Here is a 20,416-nt window from a genome sequence, read left to right on the forward strand (position 1 = left end):
TGCAACAGAGATGATATGGCCCACAAATCCTAAAATATTTATTATCAGCTCTTTACAGAAAATGTTTGCAAATCCCTGTGCTAGTTACCAGGAACATGACCTCAAGAAACTTCATAGTAGCAATTGGATAACTGTTCCTTTTTTCATCAAAGAACATGAACATGATAGTACCCTGGAGATTATAGACCAAGGCTTTCATTTTACCCTTCTCTCCATTTCCCAGTTTGAAGATGAAAAACTGAAGTTAAAAGATTTATAGGAGTTTCCTAAATTTAGACTGAGTTATTGGTAGCACAGGGACTTAAAAAAAGAGTAGGTCTCCCTATTCTTGGTAGGATGCCCCTGCCTATTCGCCTTCCTGAGTCCTAATATCTGTACTAAAGTGTGGTAAGCTCTTGGACAAGTCACTTACTTTCTCTGTATCCCGTCTTTGCTATTGTAACATGAAGATTAGTTCCTTTCAACCCTGATATACAATGCTTTTTTAAACAAGATGATGCCTAGTTCTGTAGCAATAACAAGAACGTGAGACATGGATTCAGAAGCCCTTAATTCCAGCTCCTTCTGCTTAATGGCTGTATGCCCTCCAACAATGTCTGGCTTCAGGAGTCATTGATAAAATGAGTTTAATAGTAACATCTGTGTCACTAGATCAGTAAGATAGTAGTTATGATAGATTCAATAAATAAAAAAAAGGAATTCATGAAAGAATATGAGTAAATTATTAATAATAAAATTTCTTCAGCTGTGATAATCTGAAATATTCTATTCCTTCTTCCATGGTGGGAAAGGAAAGGTAGAAATTGTAGAAAGGAAATAGGAACTGAAGGGGGGAAGGATTAAGAGGGAGAAAGGAAAGTAAGAGCATGGGGGGGCCCTGGCCAATTAGCTCAGCAGTAGAGCATCAGCCTGGCATGTGGAAGTTCCAGTCAGGGCACACAGGAGAAAAGACCATCTGCTTCTCCACTCCTCCCCCTTCTCTCTTTCTCTCTCTCTTTCTCTCTCTCTTCCCCTCTTGAAGCCATGGCTCAAATGGTTTGAGCAAGTTGGCCCTGGGCACTGAGGATGGCTCCCTGGCCATGCCTCAGGCACTAAAAATAGCTCAGTTGCCAAGCAACAGATAGCCCCAGATGGGCAGAGCATTAGCCCTAGATGAGCATTGTGGGGTGGATCCCAGTCTGGGCACATCCAGGAGTCTGTCTCTCTGCCTCACTGTCTTAATAAAAAAAGGAAGGAAGGGAGGGAAGGAGGGAGGGAAGGAGGGAGGAAAGAAAGAAGGAAGGAAGGAAGGAAGGAAGGGAAGAAGGAAGGAAAGAAGGAAAGGAATGAAGGAAGGAAGGAAATAGGGTGGGGCAAAAGAGAGGAAAAGAGAAGTAGATAGAGAGGAGAGGACGTTAGAAATGGGAAAGGAAGGGAAGGAGGGATGGGAATAAGTAAAAAAAAAAGAGAAAGAGAAGGTACAATGAGATTGGGAGGAGGCTGGAAATATTGAGTGAGGGAAGAGGAGAGGCGTAGTGGAGAGAAATGAAGACAGGGGCTATACCACCATCCTACTCTTCTATTTGCCATAATTTCCCAGCCTTCTGTTCACTGCCCTCAACAACTTAGTTCCCCTCTCATAGAATCTCTCTTCATTGTAATACTCCCTTACTTAAGTTTCTACTTGGTTGATAAACCTAACACTCTGGACTCTCAGTTCTAATAACAAGGCATTTATTCTGCCTCACCCTTCCATTCCTTGTGTCTCATCCTGCATGGGCTCACCTTGGACCTTGGCATCACCAGAAAATCACAACGTCTGTAATTTCAAGTCCAAATATCTCATTCAGACCACCAGCATCTGTACTGCTAGCTTGCTTCAGTATCCTACTATAACCATTCTTTGACAGCAACATTTCTAACTCTTTGGCCCCTTTCCAGGTTTCCTCATATGTCCACTATCAAAATGCCAAAATTTGCTTCCTTATGGTTTTGAGCCCACATACATCAAAAACATTCTGTTGTGAACACCCTCTTGGCCCTCTCTTCCTCTGTTGTACTTGTTTGGCAAAATTCCTACCCTGGATAAGCTCAACAATCTGTCTTCTCTCTGCTTGCACCTGAGCAGTCAAACATCTTCAAATATTTTAAATCCATGATCTTGATAAAATTTACGACGGAGACCATAACCTGCACATAATCAATGGGTAAGGTCTATGGGAGGAGCTAGAACCTGTGGGCGGAGCTCTAGAGCAGAGCAATCTCTTAGCATGGTCAGCTATTAACCCAAAGGTCAGGGAGGAGCTCTTGGGGTTGTGAATCCCAGCCTGACGGGGGGAATGGCTTGTGGTAGTTTGTGCACATGGCTTGCCATGTCTATACATACTGGATTACAATCCAGTTACAAAATACCTAGTTGATTCTGTTTTATAGTTGACAAATTCATAAACACCAAATGAGTTTGTAATATTGCTCCGAAGTCTTACTGATTAGTTTTCTTTAGAAAACTAATTTTCTACTCTCAATGATGTTGGTTTCATACCTTCTCTCTTCTCAGACATCTGTTCCCTCCCCATTACTCTCAGCTGATATTGCCTTTTTTTTTTTTTACTGAGAAAATCAAGTTATCAGACAGAATGCTTCCTTGCCTTCAAACTTTCCTGTAACTGTACCTTTCTGTAAACCCCTACTATAAATTAATTTCTTTGTCTCTAAGAACTTTTAAGTCATCTAAAGCCCTTTATGGACCCTTTGGAACCCACTTGATATTTCTTCTCAATGGGCTACCTCTCTTCCTTTCTTTCATATCAGTCTTAGTAGCTTAAATATAAGCTCTAGTACAGCTTTGCCCATAGAACTTTTTGTGATGACATAAATGTTCTGTGTATACACTGTCCAGTACAATTGCCACTAGCCATATGTGATTATTGAGCACTTGAAATGTGGTATGACTGAAGAATTTTTAATTGTATTTAATGCAATTAATTTAAATAGCCATATGTGGCTAGTGGCTACTATTGATATATTAGACATTATCACTCCTAATATCATCCTAAATAAACTAAGCCTTGACCCTCTATTGTCTTCACTTCCTTATCTATCTACTCCTCTTTCAATCTAGTTTCAAATTAAATATAGTGTGTGATCTGCTTTGGGTAGAACTGTAGAGTTCATAAATCTAAAGTCTCCCTGGTGCAAAATTCAATTTATTTTTACTTATCTGCTTTAAAATTTTTAAATTTATTTAATGATTTTAATGAGAGATAAAGAGGGGGAGTCATGTTCCTGTATGTGTCCTCACTGAGAGGTCAAACAGGCAATCTCTGCACTTCGGGATGATGCTCTAACCAAGGGAGCTATCCACCCAGTTCTGCACTCATCTGCTTTCAACACAGTGTTCACCACTGCATCACCAAAATCCCACCTCAAACACTCTCCTCTTTGCTGGAATACCACATTCTTAAGGTTTTCCTCCTACCTTTTGGCTCTTCCTTTTCAGGCTCCTTCTCCTCTCCAACTTTTAAAGATCTGTGTTCAACAAAACTGATTCCTTAGACTCCTTTTCTTCTCCCTTAAGGTTTTTCCATCATAAAGGGGGCAGAGAAATAGAGTTACAGTTAAAGAGCTTCCTACTGCAATTAAAATATAACCCAAAATCCCTTTCCATAAAGGGCCTGAATGACCTGCCACCAGTCTAACTCGCCCACCTTCCGTTGTCCCCCTCATTCATACAGCTCTGGCCTCACTTGTCTTCTCTAACACAGGCGTTTCAGGGTTTTTGTACACGCTTTTCTGTTTTTGTGGGACACTGTATCCTAGTCTTTGCCTGGCTTTGTTCTTTCCTATCCTAATGTCTTGGCTTAAATGTCACCTCTTCAGAGATCTACGCTGACTGCCTTACCCAAATTACATTCATCCTTTGTTATTATGCCTCCGTTTATTCCCCTTCAAAGCTCATATTGCTATTTGTATTTTTCTTCTTTGTTTCTATTTGTATTTATTTACTTATTTGTGTGTTGTCTTGTTTAGGTCGGCTGCCTCCCCACTGGAATTTAAACTCCTTGCCAACAGAGACAATAGGTTCTGGTCTCGAGTGTGCCACGTCACAGACTCCAACACAGGCCTGACAGAAGGATGCACAGAACGAAGAACCGACGGACTGAACCAATCAGTGAGCGGGCAGAGGAACAGGGAGGAGAGGAGGCGCGGCTCCGCGTGGAGGGCGCCGTGCGCCACCGCCCTGCGAGCAGTGGGAGCTCCGCCCCTTCCGGCCCCGGCGAGGACGCCTCGGCAGCCAAGGCAGCGGGGCTGTGGCGGGCGCCGGCTCGGCCCGCCCCCTTCTCGCCGCCCCGCCCCACCCCGCGCCTCCGCCGGGCCGGCTGCTGTCAGCTCCTTCAGCGTCCGGCGGAGACACTGTATGGTGAGCCGCTGCGGCCGCCGGCTGCTGCACGTCCTCAGCTTCTCGCCGCTGAGCCGCCGCCCGGTTTTCCTCTGCTCTCACCGCCTCATGAAGCCGCTGGTCGTGTTCGTCCTCGGCGGTCCCGGCGCTGGCAAAGGGACCCAGTGCGCCCGCATTGTCGAGGTGAGGCCCGGGTAGCTGGCGGTCTCCTGGACTTGACCGGACGCCGGGCCGGCTTGTCCTGTCGCTTCCAGCGTTCCGCGTCCCCCGGAGCCGCGGAGCCGCAGACTACGAGTCCCGACCATCATCGCGCCACCCGCGTGGCGGTGGTCGGGGGTCCTCCGACGCGCGGCATGTCGGGACTGGTAGTCCACGTCCGCCCGCCTCGGGGGCGCTGGGAATGGAGGGCTTTGGCTTGGGGTCGCTTTGTTCCTTTCCTTATATTTCGGGACAGAGTTGGTCTCAAGAGTGAGCTGAGAGAGAGGGATCCTGGGAGGGTCAGAATCCGGGGACCCTCAGCGCGCAGAGGTCGCTCAGTGTCGCTGGGTGTGGAGTAAGTGAAGGCAGCAGAAGCGCGGACTTAGGTTAGGCAGTCTACGCCTTCAGCTGCTTGCTGAAGTGCATTTCTCCAATAAGACCGGTTTTTCTACTCTTCCTTTTGCCATGGACTCTCTAAACTACGAACACTCAACTAACCAGCCTTTACCCTAGAAAGGAGTCCCGGCCGACAGGCTGTGATTTGTCAATAGCGCTTTCTGACCCCTTCAGTTGGCAGTACCAGGCTGGTCGCTCAGCCTGTGTTGGAAAAGCCGTGGAGCTCAGTGCTGAGATCAAGCTTCACTTCAACCTCTGGCCCTGCTGCCAACTCACGCTGTGTTCATGGCCAGGTCACTTCCTCTCTCTGAGTCTCAGATGCCCCCTCTAGAACATAAGAGGTCCACCCAGTTTTAAACTCGGTATGAACTACATTCCAACTCGGAAATTGTTACTTTTTTCTTTTTTCCGCTTCAAGTGGTGATAAGGTTACGACTTTAATTCTGTTAACAATTTTCGAACAGCTACGTGGTTACTTGCAGTGACACTGAGGAGAAATGCTTATTGGAGAGCCTGGGGAATATTTGGGAAAGAAGGAAAACAAGATATGTAGAAACAGAAGAGGCGACCAGGGGCGCTGTAAAACATTCAAAGAGTTCCTATGAAACTTGGTGAACAACGAAAGTTTTGACCCAGAACTTCTAAAATAATGCCCTCCTCTGTTGCATGATGTGGCTTATTTTAGCTTTAGGCTTTTACTTCTCTCCTTCTGTGTTCATACAATTCACTCCTGTCCTATATTTTATTCTCTAAAGAGCTTCCAGAAAAGTCGGATGGTAACATCTGGTTCATTATGTGTTCTACAGCTCTTTATAATAAGTGATCATTTTTAGGAATAAAAGTGGAACGGATTCAACCAAAAAAATACAGAAATATTTCCTCCTCATTTTTGTTGATTCTTTTCACTTTTTAGAACACAAGTGACAGTTGGATGATTTCAAGTTTTTGTTTTATGTATGCTGTGACTCTTCTATGTTAATAGCATGCTAGAGGAAGGAGCAGACTCCAGAGTCAAACAGATATGATTCAAACCCTAACTGCCATTTACTGTTTCTTTAGTCCTAGAGAAGGTGTTAGTTTTAGCTTGAGTTTCTCTGTAAAAAGGGAGAAATAATGCGTATCTAGTATGGTATTTGTGAATTTTAAATGAAGTGAAATATCTGGCACAAATAGATGCAAATAATTTTTTTCTCAATTTTAGAGTTCCTGTATTTAATTATGAGATTGGTTATTTTTACTTTGTAGTAGTGTTACTTTTTAAAAATTAGTTTATGACTTATATTTGAATGTACTTAAATATTTTATTCATGAATCATATATTGGCTTTAAATGTCCATACCCAAACTATAATACCCATGTTACTACACTGGATTAAAAATAATCAACACATTAAAAAATTATAATTTACACCTTAGGAACTATCTCTGGTCAGTAAGGGCTGAGAATATTTTAAACCTGTTAATTATCTGTTACAAGATTTCCATGATGAGATATGTTTTATAACTTATTATCTTATTCTTTAAGATTATATGTGTGTTTGTTTTTAGAGAGAGAGAGAGAAACATTGATTTTGTTGTTCCACTTATTCATGTCATCATTGACTGATTATTATATGTGCCCTGACTGGAGATCAAACCCACAACCTCAGCATTTTGGGATGACATTCTAACCAATTAAACTATCTGTCCAGAGCCATATGAGCTTAAACTGTTTTAAACTCATCTTTCATGAAAATAGTTACTCTTAATTCTAATTGCCATAAACATTAAGTTGATATCTGCAAATTCCAAATAGTTTATAATTTAGTAATTGCTATCCCCCAGTTGACTAAAGAAACAATGGAATATCTATGGTCAGTTACATCAGGTGTTTTTCTTTTTTTTTTTTTGTGAGTCCCTTGTATTTTGATTTCAGTATATTATTATTATATATAGGCAAACATTAGCTGAATCCCAAAAACTTGAATTTTTTGGAACTGAATTTTCTGTAGGAAAAAAAATTGTATAAACAAAGTTAAACTTTCCAACTATCATGCCAATGCTAATTTAGCTCACAGGAGCCTTGAAATGTGGCTGAGATAGAATTGTTTCTTTGGGAAAAGTACATTGATTTTCAACTCAGGCTGCCAGAAGTACATTTTAGGGTCCTGGCTTCAGAACCTGTGACTGTCTGACCCTCTTATGTGCCTTTAGGGATGAGAGTGTAACTGGAGGGAAGATAGTACTCCTTTTTCTTTCTGGCTTCTATTCTACCTCTGGAACTTGCTCTCCCAGACCTTGAGGAAGGAAAAGCAAATCCGATACACTATCTTCTGAAGGTGTTCTGAACTGGAAGGAAAGGTTTGAGGGGTTTTATTTAGTTTTGACTTTTTCCATGTATTTATACTGGTCTTTTTCAGTTTTGTTTTATTTTCTAATTGTTTCTGTTGTCTGTGTCCTTTCCCTACTTTAATTTGTTTTTGAAAATTAGCCACTTTTAAAATCAGTGCAATCCTCTTAGAGTTAGTGTTCAGGTTAGAGTTGTCAAATAACTTGTTTCCAAAACATGATGGGGACACTACCTTATTTTTGAATTTTTAAAATTAAACTTTATTTATATTGTTTTGACTCGAGAAATTATGGTGCCGTAACCTAAACTTGTCTTTGAAAATAACAACTACAATCTTGCATGTGGAATTAAACATCTGGAAGAGATGTTTAAACCTCCTCTCTTAAAGATGTTGAACATTTTGCTTACATGAACAAATTATGCTAAAGCTTATATCCATGCCAAATTGCTTTCTGTAGCACACAAAAAGCATTCATTCTTATCTTCTGTGTCATAACTTCCAAGCTTTGCGGGTAACTCGTATTTTAGCCTTCCTCCCTACTGTCCTTAGAAAGTTTTTGGGTGATATTGACTTTAAGCATGTAGAAATCAGAAACTTGATTTTACTTATCTTTCTTTGTGTTTCAAGTGTTGAACATTGTGTTTGGCACATAGTAGGTGCTTAAATGAATATTTTAGAGGGTAGTGGGTTGTCCTAAAGATATTAAAAAAAATTAGCCTGACCTGTGGTGGTACAGTGGATAAAGCATTCACCTGTAATACTGAGGTCACTGGTTCAAGACCCTTGGCTTGCCCCGTCAACGCAGAAAAGAGAAGGAAGCTGATGCTTCTCTCCCCTCCCCCATCCTTTCTCTCTCTCTCTCTCTCTCTCTCTCTTTCTCTCTCTCTCTCTCTCCTCTCTATAAAATCATATAGTAAACATATATATAGTAAACATTTTTAAAAATTTGGTCCCCAGGGGGCGCCCAAATAGCAGTTAGCTCTCCCAATTCCGGGATAGAAGGGTTTGAGAGACATAGCTCTCTGTCTTACTCAGATTTCTCATGTAACACTTCTGTTTACGCTCAGTGAATAAGTGGTACGGTTGTGAAAATCTGAGCATTTTAAAGTTTCCAAGCTCCAATTACAAATTCCTGAAGCAGATTACCACTCATAGAAGAAATTAGGAAACTCTACTGGACATTAAGCTTGCTTAATAATAAGCCTTTCTCCTTTTGATAGGATAGGGAGGAGTAAGAGATAGATTTTTTTTTTTTTGAGAAAGTTTAAATGATCTGTAAAAGGGATAGCCCACAGAATTCTTAACTCTTCTGAAAGCACCACTTTTTTATTAAAAGTAGTTGTAAACGAATTTTTTTGTTAAGAACTGAGAGGAAAGACTATATTCAGATATTACTATCCTTTTGAGAGCTTTCTCTCTTTTTTCTTTTGCCTATTTTAAGTTAAAAAGGTTACATATTAGTTGGGAAAAAATCTAAATCTGAGGTCACTATTATTAACTGTCTGGTATTAACTGCTTCCTTATCTCTTAATATTCTTGCAAATAGAAATGCAAATACATATCATTTTATCTCTATGTATAATTCTGTTTTCTGCTGAAGTATCATGGATATCTTTTCAGGCCTTTACATATAGATTTAACTCATTCTTACTAGTAGCTGCAGAAAATTCTTAAGTTGAATGATACATAGCATGGTTGCACCATTCCCCTATTGATAAATATTCAGGAAGTTTTGAGGAATTATTTTGCTAATGCAAACAGTGCTTCAGTAAACTTCCTTGTGAATATAACATTGCATATAGATACTTTATTTTTGTCAGTAAATTTCCTAAATGTAGGTATCCGAAAAGTGGGTCTCAGTTACCCTTAGCTCAAAATAATCCACATACCACAGAGACACATCTTGGAGTGGCTCATTCTAAACCCCCTACATAGGATTGTTGAGTCAGAAGATAGGTGCATTTTTAAAATTTTAATTAATAATTGTCAGATTACTTTTCAGAAACATCTGTTATATTTATTTCAGTGTAGTATTGATTCTGTGCTAGTACTGTACGATTATCAATCACTTTCATTTTTGCAAATTTATAAATTTTCTTTCTTGTATCTCTGAGTAACTTTTTTTTCCCAGGAAACCCATTAAGGTGAAATGGCATTAGTAGGTTTTTTCTTTTTTTAAATTTCTCTGTACTTGTCATTCAGAAAACATTTTTGAGAGCTAAACACTGTAGTAGTTGCTGAGATGAATAAGGCACAGACCTGCTATCAGAAGTTTACAGCGAGTGGGGAAACAAGGAATTTAATGTGACTACTACAGGGTAGAGCAGTAAGTCCTGTGATAGAAATATATTGTTGAGATAAGGAACATACCAGTTTCAACCCAGTGGATCATGGAAGTCACCCAGGGCAGGTGATATGTATGAGCTCAATTTTGAAGGACAGCAGGAAAGACGCAGCTGGGAGATGTGTGGGAATGGAGAGTACTTAAAGCAGAGTTACCCTTGCATCGGGTAATTGGAGGTTTCATTTCTGAGAAAAGCCCAGGAGAGTAAACCTATAAAAGTACGATTGACCCAGAAATACTTCCTGAATGCAAACTGTGCTGTATATGTGTGTCGGGATATAGGCTTCCGAGGGCTCTCAATTTAGAGTGGGCAATACACACTTAATAGAATTTTATGAGAAAAGATATGAAAGATTTTTTGCAAATATTAAAGTTTAACATGAAGTTGTTTTAAACCTTTTATCTTTTAGTTTTACCTCTAACTAGATTGTAATGGCTTCAAGGGTGGAAACTCTGTCCTTCCCGTCTTTTACTCCTTCTACTTACTGCATGGTGTTTGAAATGTCTACTCATTCTTCAGATCTAAGCTTAATAAAGATATCCCCAAACACTAAAGATTTCTTCAGCCTCTCAATAAATGTTTTTCACAACCACGCTAGTCCAAAGAAATACCTAATAGTTTTATTTATTAAATAATTAGATCCAAACAATACTTAACAAATATTTTCTAACAGTAGCTGTTTGAAGATATAATACATGTAACTTAAAAGAAAAAGTGGCAGTTTTCTTTCCACAATTACTTACTAATGGGTTGTAAATGCCTTTTGGGCACTGTAGTTTCTTATACCTTGGAATTAGATTGGACACTTTCATTCTCGTTTTCTTTGCCACATTAATTTTTATGTGGTGCTTGGTTTTTGTTTTTATTGATTTTAGAGACACAAAGAAAGGGAGAGAAAGAGAAGCATTCATGTGTTGTTTCACTTAGTTGTGTGTTGACAGGTCGCTTCCCATCTACGCCCTGACCAGAGAGAGGGAGAGAGAGAGAAGCATCCATTTGTTGCTCCACTTAGTTGTGTTTATTGGTTGCTTCCCTTGGGCCCATGGGCCATGACCAGGGATTGAATTTGTAACCCTGGTGTTTTCGGATGATACTCTAAACTGACTGAGCTAACCTGCCAGGGCCTCATATAGTACTTGTTTTTATCACAGCAACCACCCACCAAAAAAATCAGCATTACAAAGATATGTCTTCAAAAAGAATGTGTTATATAATCTAAAGTTGAAACTGAACTACCCTTAATTCGTCATTCACATGATTTCTAACAGACATCAAATATTGCTAATTCCCATCAAAATTTAAACTCAGAACACTTGTGAATTTGCTGCTGTGATCCAGGCACTTTGGCATACAGTTTGGGAATCATGAGCTTAATTGTCTCTGAAACCAGTTCTCACATGTTCAGATGAGATTAGATTTCTCTACTGTAATCTCTCAAATTACTTCATCACATCTATCCATTTGTAATTCTGTTGTCCTTTAGAACAGTGGTCCCCAACCTTTTTTGGGCCATGGACCGGTTTAATGTCAGAAAATATTTTCACGGACCGGCCTTTAGGGTGGGACGGATAAATGTATCACGTGACCAAGTCAAGAGTGAGTCTTAGACGGATGTAACAGAGGGAATCTGATCATTTTTTAAAAATAAAACATTGTTCAGACTTAAATGTAAATAAAACGGAAATAATGTAAGTTATTTATTCTTTCTCTGCGGACCAGTACCAAATGGCTCACGGACCGGTACCGGTCCACGGCCCAGGGGTTGGGGACCACTGCTTTAGAACATTTATCAGTTTGTAATTCACCTTTATTTTTATGGTTATTTGATTGTCTTCCTGTGATAACTTAAGTTACATGATTTATAAGAAAAATACATATTTGTAATAAGTTAAATAAGAAAAATATATATTTGGTCATTCAGATGACCAAAATGTATTTCTGATACAGTCATACACCACATCATGACATACTGCCTAGTGATGTAGCCATCTCGTTTTTGGTGATGCTGCTCTAAACAAACCTGTGCTGCCAGCCATGAGAAAGTCTAGTACATAATACTTGGTAATGAACATAAATGACTGTTTACTGATTTATATATTTACTATACTTTTTATTGTTATTAGAGTCTGTTCTTTCTACTTATATAAAAAAATTTGCTGTAAACCAGTATGCTGTGTTATGCCAGCATCAGCCTCCCACATCTCATGTATACTGCATATCTTGGTTGTCATTTTCTCTTGTGATTGATTTAATCTCATGTTTTACAAATTTGGTGTAGTCTACATGTACAGTCTTTATAAATTCTATAGTAGTATACAGTAATGTCCTTGGCCTTTACACTTACCACTCACTCACCAACTCACCCAGAGCAGCTTCCAGTATGTTCATGCTTGTCCTTCTGAGTTGAAATTAAGAGCATTTTAAGCTCTGACCATGTAGCTCAGTTGGGTAGAGTGCCCTCCTGATATGCCAAAGTTGCAAGTTCCATCCCTGATTAGGGCACATCAACCAATGAATGCATAAATAAGTGGAACAACAAATTGCTCTCTCTCTCTCTCTTCCTTCTCTCTAAAATTTTTTTTTAAAGAGCATTTCAGAGAAGTTGCTCTAGTAGTGGGACTCTTTAGACCAGGTTAGATAGAAAGGGTGGAGACGGGGAGAACTGTCTTAATCTTTGTGTCATGTTGCCTAGATTACACTGACTCATGTTAACCTTAAAGCTAATACTTTTAGCCCTGTGCCATATGAAAATGTATTTGCTCTAACATTATAGTTGCTGTAACCTGACAAATCAAGAACATTTTAACAGACTAAATTTGTGATAAGAGCATTTAGAACTTAATAGAGAACAGCTGTGACTGGACATATTTATTTTTGCCGACAGTGTTATGCTGCCTGGTGAACAAAGCTAACAAAACATCACTTTGGTAAAGGAAAAAGCACCACTTGTTACCTACCATTCTCAGAAACTTTCACTATGAGGGACTTGGTTTCATGAAACATATGTTCCATACCTGATTTCCATCAGTCTTCTCCAGAAGGCCCATAATTGGTTCCATTCATCATTAGACTATATTCTATATCAGTGAGCAATTAAATATACCTAACTTGGGACACGGAAAAGACTGCTTCCCTGCCTACTTTCTGTTTGGAACTTACATAATGTATTAATCATTGATGTTGCCATTGGAAACTATTATGTTTAATTTGACCTGTAGGATTTACCTTTATGATTTACATTTAGGTAGATAAAAACATGAATTTTTGTTTTCTTGGTGTCTACTGGGAGTAGAGAGACAGCCCAGATGTTGTTTTGATTATGTAATTGGGAAATGACTTAATTTAGGTTTTTAAATAGTAGAAATTTTTATTTGCTACTTAATTAATGATTTTTGGGTGAGACAAGTAGAAATGGTGTCAGAAGTGAGGAATGAAGCAAGGATGGGCGCTATCTGGCTGAGTGGTGGGTCAAACATACCTGGCTCTTTGTGTGTGGATCAAGTTCCTGATCTTATCTCCATGCTAGGGTACAACAAAATGGTAAAGTCCATCAACTATGTGTCTCCTTTTTATTTTCTACCAGCAGATTCTGTATTCAAAAGCCATCGTAGCGGCCCTGGCCGGTTGGCTCAGCGGTAGAGCGTCGGCCTGGCGTGCGGGGGACCCGGGTTTGATTCCTGGCCAGGGCACATAGGAGAAGCGCCCATTTGCTTCTCCACCCCCCCCCCCCCCTTCCTCTGTCTCTCTTTTTCCCTCCTGCAGCCAAGGCTCCATTGGAACAAAGATGGCCCGGGCGCTGGGGATGGCTCCTTGGCCTCTGCCCCAGGCGCTAGAGTGGCTCTGGTCGTGCAGAGTGACGCCCCGGAGGGGCAGAGCATCGTGCTGGGTGGATCCCGGTTGGGCGCATGCGGGAGTCTGTCTGACTGTCTCTCCCCGTTTCCAGCTTCAGGAAAAAAAAAAGAAAAAAGAAAAAAAAAAGAGCCATCGTAGCTTGAAGGCAAACGACTCTTATCTTTCTTTCACCTAGGAATGACTTCAGGGACCCACTGTGGAATAATGGAGTCACTTAGAGTCAGGAGCCTAGTTTCAAGTGCCAGTTTCTTCTCCACTAACTGGTAAATCAGCTTATCTCAATTTCCTCTTTTGTAAAGTGAGTGGTATGGAAGTAGGAGTCTTGCCAGCCCTAAAACAGATCTATATCCTAGATGTCAGCATTAGATAGCATGTAATCCAATATAGTCACATTTAAGAGGCAAATTATCCAATCACCATGAATATGTACCTTCTTTGCCATTCTATCTTGTATGAATAAGAGCAATAAGGAATTGCACTTATAAATTCCTGTTTTATTTCATGTTTCTATAGAACTTTAAACTGGTAACAAAAATGTGTAAAGGCAGGAAAAATAGCTTTTTGAAATAGAACAACTGTATGGTGTGTATTTTTTTAACTGAAAAGATTTAAGAAATGGGATATAAGGGCTAACTTTCTTACAATGTAGACTTTGAAGTCAGATGTTTGTTTGAATCTTAGTCTGCTACCTATGACTATACTGCTGAATCTTCACTTGTAAAGTGATGATAATGCCAACTTAATGGGGTGTTACAAAGATGAAATAACACTTCTACAGTGTTCAGCACAGTATGTGGCATTCAGTAACTGTGTAAATGGTAACATTTATATTTTAGAAAAGATCTATAGAAAAGAATTCAAAGACTAATTTGGATGGGTGATTTTGGGGAGTATTATATTCCCATTGTTTATAACAGCATAAGGAAATGATTATCTTCCCCCCCTTTTTTAAAGTAGGCTCATAATCTCTGGAAATCTGCTTTTCACTTACAATATTGCAAACATATTATATAATAAATGTACTTTTACCATATAATCTATATAATAATATTATAATCTATAGATTAGGAGATATATTAATTAATTACTTATTTTGGAAATTTTGTTTCTGATTCTTCAGAAATTGTGTTCTATGTTTTTAAAAATATAACTTGATTGAGATATCATAATTCATATAAGATAAAATTTACCCATTTAAAGTATGATTTATGCCCTGGCTGGTTGGCTCAATGGATAAAGTGTCAGCCGGCATGTGGATGTTCTCAATTCTATCCCCAGTCAGGACACACAGGAGAAGAGACCATCTGCTTCTCTGCCCCTCCCTCTTCTTCTCTCTCTCTTCCCCTCTCACAGCCAGTGGCTCAATTAGTTTTAGCATCGCTCAGGGCACTGAGTATAGCTCTACTGATTCAGCATCTGCCTCAGATGGTGTTGCTGGGTGGATCCCAGTTGGGGCACATGTGGGAGTCTGTCTATCTCCTCTCCTCTCACTTAAAAAAAAATAAAAGGAGGCCTTACCTGTGGTAGGGCAGTGGATCAAGTGTCTACCTGGAATGCTGAGGTTGCTGGTTCAAAACCTACGGCTTGCCTGGTCAAGGCATATATGGGAGTTGATGCTTCCAGCTCCTCTCCCCCTTCTCTCTCTCTCTCTCTCTCTTCTCTAAAATGAATAAATAAATAAAAATAATTTTAAAAAGGATGATTTAATGATTTGGTATATTCCATTATTAATTGTTAAAAATTGTGACAAAATAAACGTGAAATTTTCATTTTAACCATTTTAAATGTACAATTCAGTCGCATGAATTGCATTTACAATGTTGTACAACCATCACTATTTCTAAAACTTTTTCATCATCCTAAACAGAAACTATACTGTTAAACAATAGCTCCCCATTTCTCTCTTCACCCAACCCCTGGTAATCTCTAATCTACTTTATGCCTATTTCTGGTACTTCATATAAATGGAAACAATACAATATTTGTCCTTTTGTGTCTGGCTTATTTCACTTGGCATAATGTTTTCAAGGTTCATCCATGTTAGCATGTATGAAAACTTTATTCCTTTTTATGACTGAGCAATGTTTCATTGTATGTATATATCACATTTTGTTTATTTGTTCATCTGTTATGGACACAGGCTGCTTACATCTTTTGTTGTGAATAATGTCGCAATGAACGTTGGCATACAGCATCTGTTTGAGTCCCTGTTTTCAGTTCTTTTGGGTATATAGCTAGGAGTGGAATTGTTGGTTCAACTGATCATTCTGTTTAACTTGTTGAGGAACCACCAAATTGTTTTTCACAGCAGGTAAACCATTTTAGGTCCCACCAGCAACAGGCAAGGAGGGTTCCAATTTCTCCATGTCCTTACCAACACAATTTTCCATTTGTTTCAGTTTAACCATCCCATTAGGTATGAAGTGGCAGCTCATTGTGGCTTTGATTTACATTTCCCTAATGTGAGCATCTTTCATTTACTTGTTAGCTATTTGTATATCTTCCTTGGAGAAATGTCTATTCTAGTTCCTTGACCCATTTTAATACAGTATTTTGTTTGTCTTTTCATTATTCAGTTATAGGAGTTATTTATATATTTTGAGTATTAAGCCCATATCAGATACGTGGTGTCCAACTATTTTATGTTTAACTTTTTGAGTAATTGCTTGACTTCCAGAGTAGCCGGCACAATCTTACACTCCCACCTGCAGGGAATGAGGGATCCAATTTCTCTATGTTCTGTACTGGCCGACACTTAACTGTTTTTTGTTTTGTTTTTTAATAGCTATCCTAGTGAGTGTGAAATGGTGTCCTAGTGTGGTTTCGATTTTTTTCAACTTACTGATCATTTGTCTCTCTTCTGTGGAAAAATGTCTATTTGGACCCTTTGTCCTTTTTTTTTCACCCTAGAATATAGTCTTTGCTCATTTTTTAAAAATAATTTTTGTAATGCTACTTTTTTTTTTTTTTGTATTTTTCTGAAGTTGGAAATGGGGAGGCAGTCAGACAGACTCCCGCATGCGCCCGACAGGGATCCACCCGGCACGCCCACCAGGGGGCGATGCTCTGCCCATCTGGGGCGTTGCTCTGTTGCAACCAGAGCCATTCTAGTGCCTGAGGCAGAGGCCACAGAGCCATCCTCAGCACCCAGGCCAACTTTGCTCCAGTGGAGCCTTGGCTGTGGGAGGGGAAGAGAGAGAGAGGAAGAAGAGGGGGAGGGGTGGAGAAACAGATGGGCGCTTCTCCTGTGTGCCCTGGCCGGGAATCGAACCGGGGACTCCTGCACGTCAGGCCGACGCTCTACCACTGAGCCAACCGGCCAGGGCTTCTTTGCTCATTTTTTAAATTGGGTTATTTTTATTTTGAGTTGTAAATTTGTTTATATATTTTAGTGGTCCCTTATCTAGATATATTATTTATAAATATTTTCTTCTATCCTGTGGGTTGTCTTTTAATTTTCTCAGTAGTGTCTTTGGAAGCACAGAAGTTTTTCATTTGGATGAGGTCTTACATCTTGCACATTAGGACATAGTATATGCTTTTGCCCTGTGCCAGCCAGTTCAGTGCCAACAGGAATCCCTGTTTTGGGGTGTGGTGAAGAAGGAAACTTTATTCAGTGCAAACAACTCAATTGTGATACAGCACCGCTGTGAGAACAGCAGGGCTGTGGAACAGCTCAATGGTGTTACAGATTAATTATGAAGGAGCACAGCTGAGGAATAGTCCTGCTGTGAGACAGCCCTGATGAAGCCTAAGACAACTTGCTCTGCTGTGCTCTGCTCTGCTCTGGCAGACATCTTTGGTGTTCCAGTTGGGAAAACACAGTCTTCTATCTTTAATGGAAAGGGAATAGTACCCTCTCCAAGCTAGAGGGGAGCTAACTTAAATAGAAGTCCCTGCCCTGGTCCCTAATTAGTCCATCAGACTCCAGATCCTCACAGTTCAATTGATCCAAAAGGCACTGCTCTGACTGGTTGGTCTGCTCATTGGCAGAAACACAGTGCAGAAAGATAGTTCAGTGAAGGAGGCAGGCAGTTTAGTGCAGATTCCTCCATGACGTGTGGTTTGCCTGAGAGCTCCTGTGTAAAAATGGCCGCTACACTGGTTTTTTTTATTATTATTCAACCCAGTTAGCTGCATGGAACCCTAAGAAAGTAGGTATCTTCATTCTCAGGGTCCACACTTTCTATTGCCCATTGTGCAGAGATTAAAAGACTAATAATTGAATCCAAAACTACAAAAGAGGTTTAACTGTGTCTAAATTGTGCCTAAGACAGAGAGTTGGAAGTGGAAGAGAGAGGGGGATAATGGTAGATGGAAAAGAAGAGCGTAACAGATTCTTATTACTTGACTGATTCCAGAGCATAATTAGGTCCGTGTCAAGTCAGACTAGTGGGGTGGGAGAAGTTGCCTATTGTGCAGAATGGTTTCCACCATTCTTCCTGTTGTGTAGACAAGGCAGGAAAAATTTTTTCCCATAAAATTTTCCTATTAACTTAGTACTTTTCCAGACATTTCCTTTACATGAATAAGGTAGGCTCTAATCAAGAACCCAGAGTCTCTTCTAGTACTCAGTTCTTTGTTACATAAATGGATACAGTTACCTGTGGTCAACATTAAATCCCAGGTTGGGCAAGCATTTGATGGCTATACCATCAAAATGTATCTTCTTATAGATTGAGCAAAAGGCATTCATGAATGGAAGTTGTATACCAAATTTAAATATGTACTACTTTTTAAAAACATATTTATTTATTTTAGTGAGAGAGAAAGGGGGCAGGGACATTGATCTGTTCCTATGTGTGCTGACCAGGGGTCAAACCAGCAACTTCTGTGCTTTAGGACAAAGCTCTAACCAACCGAGCTATTTGGCCAGAGCAATATGTACTATCTTTTAAAAGCCAAATGATGATTTTTCTTACACTTCCTTCTATTAATTAGCACAAGCCGATGGACCAAAAACAAAGATAATTTTTTGTTGCCTAAGCAAGATTCATTTTCTTTAAAACATATATTAATTGGGAGAGGTTGCTTGGCACAATAAAGTTCTGAGAGTGCTTCAGTGGGTTATACTGGAGACTAGTAGTAGTGTGGATAGATTGTCTTTGCCACGGAGGTGCCGTTTTCAAAACATCTTATAATTTTGAACTCTAGTTTCTAGAGTAGGACTTCGTTGAAATATGTTTCCTTTTAAACCTTTGCTGCTGTGCCTTTTGGATCCTCTCAACTGAGTGTGCCTCTAAATTTCCATCTGTTTCTAGGCTATAAAACTGGACTGTTTTCTCTCTCCTATAACTCTTGACTTCATGCTCCTGAAATGTGTTTTCGTGTTGCTATATTATACTTTTGTTTTTCCTTTGTTTAAGAAATGGATCACTTTCCAGAGAAATTTTTATCCAAACATTTGAATTGATTTTTGCTGCTATTCTCTGCAATATTTAGTTTTAAATTTTAAATAAGTTTTTGATTGTGCAGATACTGTTTCCCTTTTTTCTTGAAATCAGATGATGCTTTTATATAGGGTTTTTTTATCCTTAATGTAAGACTAATTTGAATTTCACTTTGCTGTTCTCTTAGTATTTAATATTAATTAAACATTTAAATCATTACTTTTATTTTGTTGCATTTGCCACTTAGAGATGTGTGGATAGTATATATTTTTTTAAGAAAAGAATTAAAGCTTTAAAAAGTTTAAATGTGTATTGTAAAAGATTCAAACAGTTTGAAAGTACATAAGGTCAAATGTGAAAGTTCTCTTTTATCATAATCACCAGGTTTTTTGTATGTGCCTTTCTGATTCTTTTTTTTTTTTTTTTTTACAGAGACAGAGTGAGCCAGGGAGAGAGGGATAGACAGGGACAGACAGACAGGAATGGAGAGAGATGAGAAGCATCAATCATCTGTTTTTTCGTTGCGACACCTTAGTTGTTCATTGATTGCTTTCTCGTATGTGCCTTGACTGTGGGCCTTCAGCAGACCGAGTAACCAGTAACTTTGGGTCCAAGCTGGTGAGCTTTGCTCACACCAGATGAGCCCGCGCTCAAGCTGGCAACCTCAGGGTCTCAAACCTGGGTCCTTCCGCATCCCAGTCCGATGCTCTATCCACTGCGCCACCGCCTGGTCAGGCTCTGATCCATTTTTGACTTATTTATACACAGATATAAAGCATGAGCACATGTGTACACATACACATTGCCTATTGTTTTATGCTTTTTTTTTTTTTTTGCTTAACCTTAACAGTTTATCTTGGATAGCCTTCCATGTTGGAACATATATGATAGATAACTCTACTTCATTTGTGATATATACAATAATCCACTGGTGGTGGGATTCAAATAATTTAACCAGTTCTCTGCCCTAATAACCTTTTTTTTTTTTTTACAGAGGCAGAGATAGACAGGGACAGACAGACAGGAACGGAGAGAGATGAGAAACATCAATCATTAGTTTCTTGTTGCGCGTTGCGACTTCTTAGTTGTTTATTGATTGCTTTCTCATATGTGCCTTGACCGTGGGCCTTCAGCAGACCGAGTAACCCCTTGCTGGAGCCAGCGACCTTGGGTCAAAGCCGGTGAGCTTTTTGCTCAAACCAGATGAGCCCACGCTCAGGCTGGCGACCTTGGGGTCTCGAACCTGGATCCTTCCGCATCCCAGTCTGACGCTCTATCTACTGCGCCACCGCCTGGTCAGGCCCTAATAACCATTTTTAAGTATTAAAAAAACGATATACTGAAAGATAGTTTATTATTTCATGTACTTAATACTTAAATAAGAACAATGAAAGAGGTACACAAAACTAGATTTTATTATAAGAAAGAGTTTTAAAATATTAAATAATACCTGGCAAAAAAACAATAAAACTGTTATCTAAGATATTTCCATATTGCTTCTTGATTGGCATCCTCACTGGCAATTTTT

At 39.5% G+C, this 20,416-nt stretch overlaps 1 protein-coding gene across 1 annotated transcript in view; it reads left to right on the plus strand.

Moving 5' to 3' along the window:
- Positions 1–4,301: 4,301 nt before the first annotated feature.
- CMPK1 (cytidine/uridine monophosphate kinase 1) overlaps positions 4,302–20,416 on the plus strand; it is a 36,331-nt gene continuing 20,216 nt past the window's right edge. The window contains exon 1 of the mRNA XM_066376214.1: positions 4,302–4,561. Within this exon, the coding sequence (XP_066232311.1) occupies positions 4,397–4,561 (165 nt within the window). The 5' untranslated portion in view covers positions 4,302–4,396. The remainder of the gene's footprint in view (positions 4,562–20,416) is intronic.

This window comes from Saccopteryx leptura, chromosome 3 (genome assembly GCF_036850995.1).
Source record: "Saccopteryx leptura isolate mSacLep1 chromosome 3, mSacLep1_pri_phased_curated, whole genome shotgun sequence".
Taxonomy (NCBI): Eukaryota; Metazoa; Chordata; class Mammalia; order Chiroptera; family Emballonuridae; genus Saccopteryx; species Saccopteryx leptura.